Below are 5,478 nucleotides of genomic sequence, written 5' to 3'. Positions count from 1 at the left end.
GAAGGATTTTCAGGAGGGTGTTGGAGATAGTACATGAGGATGAGGATGGGGTGGGGGGTGTACTGTCTGAGGGTGAGGGTGATGTGGGGGATGGGGAAGAGAGTATTGATGAGGGGGAGGAGGATGGAGGTGAGGAAGGGGTGTGATGGTGATAGGGGACACAGTGTAGGTAGGTTGTGTTGAAGGTAGGGCGTGTATGGGGGATAGACGGTGATGGCTTATGACACAGAATTGTTTTGAATTCCTTGGTCATGTTTGGGGGGGGGGGTACTCAACACGACACGGCATGATATGATACCACACAGGCTCGCAGTTGCTACTTTACCTATAGCATCCTGTACTATACATATACAATTTTACAACCTATTTAAATACTTCCTCACCCATAAATAATGATATTCATATTCACTACTCTCCCCTCTCGCCCCCACACACACCCCAAGCATCCGCCATTGCCCCCCCCCTCAATCCCACAAGCATAACCTCACACTTGACAAACCAACCACTAAACTCCACGACTAATCACGAAATATCACTCGTCTCACTTAATACTGTTCATAGCTCCAGCTCCAAGCACCGGCCGACCAATGCCAACTAGTCCCCTCAACTCCAGCAATAGTCGTCAGCGCATCAGCGAGAATCCCATCACCACCCATTCAACAACTCAACAACTCAACAACCAACCAACCAGCCAGCCAGCCAGCCAGCAGCCAGCCGACCAGCCATCGAAATATCCAACGATAGTTTGGCACTAGACTTGACACTGTATCGTAGTTTCGTCCCGTTTCCCTGGCCGGAGGGGCGATTCGAGTTCTTCTCATCTCTTCGTATGATAATATGGTGTGCACATGTCGGTAGAATTTTTATTTTTATTTTTATTTCTCCCATTCCCATTCCCGTTTTTGCGAGCGCCGGTATAATTCTCGGGATTTATCGTTGGGTTTTTCATGATATAATATCATAATTATCATCATACATTGTTCACGTTCGTTCGTTAGTTCGTTGTGGGAGGGAAGAGGGGTTTTTTTGTTCCTTCCATGTTTCCGTCAACGTTATCTCGCTCGGGTAGGGATTCGGAAGAGGGCGTTTGGTGTGGATGGAATGGTAATATAGGTGTGATGAAAATTATGGTAATAGGTGGGTCAAAGTCTCGCTTCCCTGGTATGTTTTGTTTTGTTGTGGGGGGAAGGATGGAATTGGAGAGGTTTTTCATGGCTGTGTTAAAGTTTACAGGACTCGGGTTTTTATTTTACGAGGGAAAGGATTGGAATGGACAGGTTTGTAGCATTTTTCCCCCCTTTTACCGTGTGTGGTTTGGCGGCGGTGGTGGGGGGTGGTTCGGTGCCTGTTCTTTGCTGGTTTTCTTGGGTGGGGGTTTTTTTTTTTTTGGAGAGGTACCGGTACTGAATTAACGGTTTGTAGTGGCAGGTAGTGTCTTGGCACTGATCAGAGGTTTTTTTTTTTTTCGGGGGTGGAGGGCGTTTGTTAGGCTCGCAGTCCACTCGAGCTCTCGTGAAGTGCGAGTGCGGTTACAGTGCGGTCCCACCAAATATCGCCATTCCCATTAACTTTACCCGTAACTCGCAGGTACGAGTATCATACCGGTATGATAACGCCTCTTACCCACCCACAAAAAAAAATAAAAATAAAAAAAAAACCTCCCAACCCTTGCAACCCAACCCCTGCAACCAACCCCAATCACTCAGTCCCCCCGCATCTCCCCTCCCAATCCATCCACAACCCCATCCATCGCTAACCCGCCACAGCCACAATTCACGAGTGACAGTTCATGAATGTCTCTACTATCTAGTAGCCAGATATTAGTACCAGTACCAAACACACAAGTACCGGTACCGGCAGTGGTGGTAGTGGGTGCTGTGGCGCACTAGTGGGTAAAGTCTACCGTTGAGACCTAGCGTCGCTGCCGCGGCGGACACGGACGGGTGGAAGGCCGGGAGGAGGTCGATAACGGTCGGGTGTTGGGCGGTGGCTCCCGTACGGCACTGCGTATGGTACGTGCACTGGTATGCGGGGGGGGGAAGGGGAGGATAGATAAGGATTGAATAATTCCTTTAGTGGCAGGTATACTATGCGAGGGAGGGGAGAGAGAAGGCTTATATTTCCACTTTTGACTCTGATAAGAGAGTGATGGTAGGTAGGTGGGGGAACCGGGAGATCAGCCGTGCAGGCAAAGTGAGAATACTACAAGTATATATATTTCTATTATCGTAAAAAAAGCAAGTATCCCCGTCTCTTTTTACATTTTATTCCAAACCACTCTTTGATGTTTCTTTTTAATTTTTTTTCTGAGGGTAAGGGAGGTGTTGGGTGAAGTGAGAGGTGGTGAGTGAGTGAGAGCGGGTGATAAGGAGATAAGCGGAAGGAAAAGGGGAGGGATTCCTGGATAAGACAAAATTTATGATAAGAGAAAAGAAAAGAGAGACAAAAAACGCTACAACCCATTCCCCTTGTCCGAATTTGTCCTAGTGTTCGCCAGACTATCATATGATATTTGATGGAGTATCATACTAGCGAGCAACCACCGCCCCGGAGGTGGAGATGTCACACTTGACCTGAATCAAAAACGCTGACTCATTCGCACTACCCTATCCTGTTCGGCACCCTACCGGCTGGCCCGTTCCGTGTCGCGGTTCCTCGTTCCTTCAAGCAGAAAGTTACAATTCCCCTCCTGGCAGACAAACGGAAAAGTAGGTAGGAAAGCAAGGAAACGATAAAGGAAAAACTAAAAAAAAAAAAATCCATACAATCCCAAGAAAGAGAGGAGAGGAAGAGGAAAAAAAGAATCAAAAAAAAATCACTTCTCTGACTCCGTCTTTTCCCGGGCCACCGCCTTGGCCTTCTCTTTCTTATTCCCGAGATAAGCCGCCAACGACCCCATAATATCGGAACTAACCACCAACCCGGTTGTTACCGTCGCCTTTGCCTTGGGGATGACGCCGTCAGTGCTCCCACTCTTACTGCACTCATCCTCGTAAACCTTAAACACGTATTCCCTTCCTTCCTTGGCAAAGTCGGCGCCACGCAGGTAAACTTCGCCAACAAGTTTCTTCGGGTAGCCTACAGCCCCGGCGACAACGCTCTTGATCTCGTCCGTCGGTTCCTTGAGAATGGGGAAGTAGCTGTCTATCTTGCCGAGGTTTGAGTCGGCAAATTCATCGGCGCGAGAAACGTAGGGGGCAGCACGGGAGAGGTAGGGTGTTATTGGGGCCAGGAAGGTGCTGTAGCAGGATTGCGAGAGGGAGATGCTGCGTTGGCCTAGAGGGTGGTTTTCAAAGACGCTGATGGAGTCGTTGACTATTGGATAGGATTTTAGGTGCGAAAGGGACTTGTAAGATGAAGGCGAGGCCGGGTCGGATTGGGCGGAGGTGGATCCGTTCGCCTTTGAGGCACCATTTAGTTCCTCAGCGTGGGGCATTGTGCTGCTTGCCTACGAGTACTTGTTAGTCGCTTGTGCTCAGAGAGTAAGTGAGAGGAGAAAGAGAGCTTACGATAAGCTTGGGAACAGTAGACTATATGTACTCGGATTAGAGCACGAGGGACAAGAGAGGAGTTAGTGTGGGGTAGTCTAGTAGTATGCTGAGCGATGACAGAAAAACGCAGAGGAAGGAAGAATAGAAAAAAGGAGAGGAGGAGGGGGGGAATAGGAGGAGGAGGAGGAGGAGGAGAAGGGGAAGGGGGTGTGCCGGAATCGTACCTGTATTTGTATCCCAAGGATGCATCCACCCAACCACCCCTCTCGAGCACTCGAGTATTGTACTAGTACTGGAGTACGAGTACGGTAGCCTTAGGAAAAAGGAAAAAAACCGTTGCTTTACTGACACGTGAAAGCTACCATCGCTCTTCACTATGACAACGTGCACGGTCACTGTAAATTATGAGTACTCGAGTATGAGGCACAAGTACTGTACTCTTACCGGTATCATACTCGAGTGCAAGTACAGTACTGCAGACAGTGTCTTATTCAAGCCCCCCAACGAGGGGTCCTTGCCAACCATGCCCATTCCCATTCCCATACTCGTACACACACATGCGCAGCCAGCAAGCCTACCGGTACCGTACCCTACTCGATTACTTTTACGAGTACAAGTGTTATCGCAACCAGCACTTCTATAATCAGTCATAGACGCCTGTGAAGGATGGCACTTCCGGGCCACAGTACCTTACTACGATCGTTGCATAGGTAATATCTTTCATATCAGTATAACATTACCATATCTATCTTCAGAAGATATCTACCCTGCCCGTTATCGCATCACATCGTGACAATGCCATGCCATATCATCATCCCTGGACTTGTCCACTACTCGAGTACCGGTATGCGAACTCCTTCTCCTCACTTTTTCTCCGGCATTCAAGTGCGTGCTTGCCATGCCGCTAGGGGGGGAAGTACGAGTAGAGAAATGGGGGGGGAGGAAAAAAAGAAAAGAAAGAAACATTCCTCAATGTCATACAAGTATTTTAAACTAACGCATGTGAAAAATTTCACAAGGGATCGACCCCTCGCTAGCTTTGTCAATGCCAAACAGTCGGTTCGTCCCATACTTACTCGAGTACGGTACCCGCCGTGCCCGCCAGTATTACAGTACCATACCTAAGGCTGTGAATACCGGTACCGGTAGACCACAAAAATCTCTTTTGGAGCGCTGTGCGTGAAGATGACTTCCTTTCTGGAGGAAGTGGGAGATTGATTCTTGGTGCCGGCGCAGTCCGAGTGCTCTGCGGCTCTGGGGGGTGTGGTACTGTATGGGTATGATAATTGATTGGTGGTGAAGGGCGGGGAGGGGATGAAGAGGTAAAAAAAAAAAAAAACCGAGGGGAAAAGGGAAAAAGCACATTTCACGTTTTCGAGAGTTGGTGGATGGGTACCAGTACCTGGTTAGCCTAGATATTTAATTACAGCAACCTGCAAGTGTTGCTGCTACCTTATGATAGCTACCTATGTAACTTTGCCTTCATGATTCGTTTCCTCTACCGGTGGGCTTTTTTCTCCCTCACATGCTCCGGAGAACGATAGTCTACGAGAAACTACGGTATGGAACTTTCCGCATGCGGTGTATCTCGAGTACTTGTATGTATAACCTTTGTCATCTTGCGGGACTTGTAACTATTGTTTATGATATCAACCAAGAGGAATGGCAGGTCCGCCACAGGAAAAGGCACTTGATAATGGGGATCGAGAGGTAATCACAGTTGGATTACCATAGAAGGTGGGCGATACCATCATCGGCGATGCCATGCGCACTCGATTTCCGATACGGCGCTCGAGCACAGTACCGGTACCTTGCTGTGGCAGTGTGAAGAAACGGGAGTGAAGGGGCCCCCGTTTTATGGTAAAAAGAAAAGCTTGGAGGAATTTTCTCCTCCTCCTGCTTCCCCTTTCATCTCCCCTCCCCTGGCCGGTGGGCTGGCCGACTCGCTTGTGCTTTGTGAAAAGGCTTTCATTGGGGGTTTGAAGAA

At 48.7% G+C, this 5,478-nt stretch overlaps 2 protein-coding genes; one reads left to right on the top strand and one right to left on the bottom strand.

Moving 5' to 3' along the window:
* The window catches only part of GSTUM_00008255001 (uncharacterized protein), a 2,085-nt gene extending 1,712 nt beyond the window's left edge, over nucleotides 1-373 (top strand). Inside the window, exon 1 of the mRNA XM_002839945.2 lies at nucleotides 1-373. This exon is cut by the window's left edge and continues 1,712 nt beyond it. Coding sequence (XP_002839991.1) covers nucleotides 1-30 — 30 coding nt within the window. The 3' untranslated portion in view covers nucleotides 31-373.
* Nucleotides 374-2,205: 1,832 nt separating this feature from the next.
* Nucleotides 2,206-3,740, bottom strand: GSTUM_00008253001 (uncharacterized protein; the record flags this gene model as incomplete). XM_002839944.2 has 3 exons in its annotated part: nucleotides 2,206-3,448; nucleotides 3,510-3,530; nucleotides 3,618-3,740. The coding sequence occupies 3 exons, from the start codon at nucleotides 3,738-3,740 to the stop codon at nucleotides 2,816-2,818; spliced, it is 777 nt and encodes a 258-aa protein (XP_002839990.1). The 3' UTR covers nucleotides 2,206-2,815.
* Between the last annotated feature and the right edge of the window lie 1,738 nt (nucleotides 3,741-5,478).

Source organism: Tuber melanosporum (assembly GCF_000151645.1).
Source record: "Tuber melanosporum whole genome shotgun sequence assembly, scaffold_44, strain Mel28".
Lineage (NCBI taxonomy): Eukaryota > Fungi > Ascomycota > Pezizomycetes > Pezizales > Tuberaceae > Tuber > Tuber melanosporum.
This window is presented reverse-complemented; position numbering and strand designations above follow the sequence as displayed.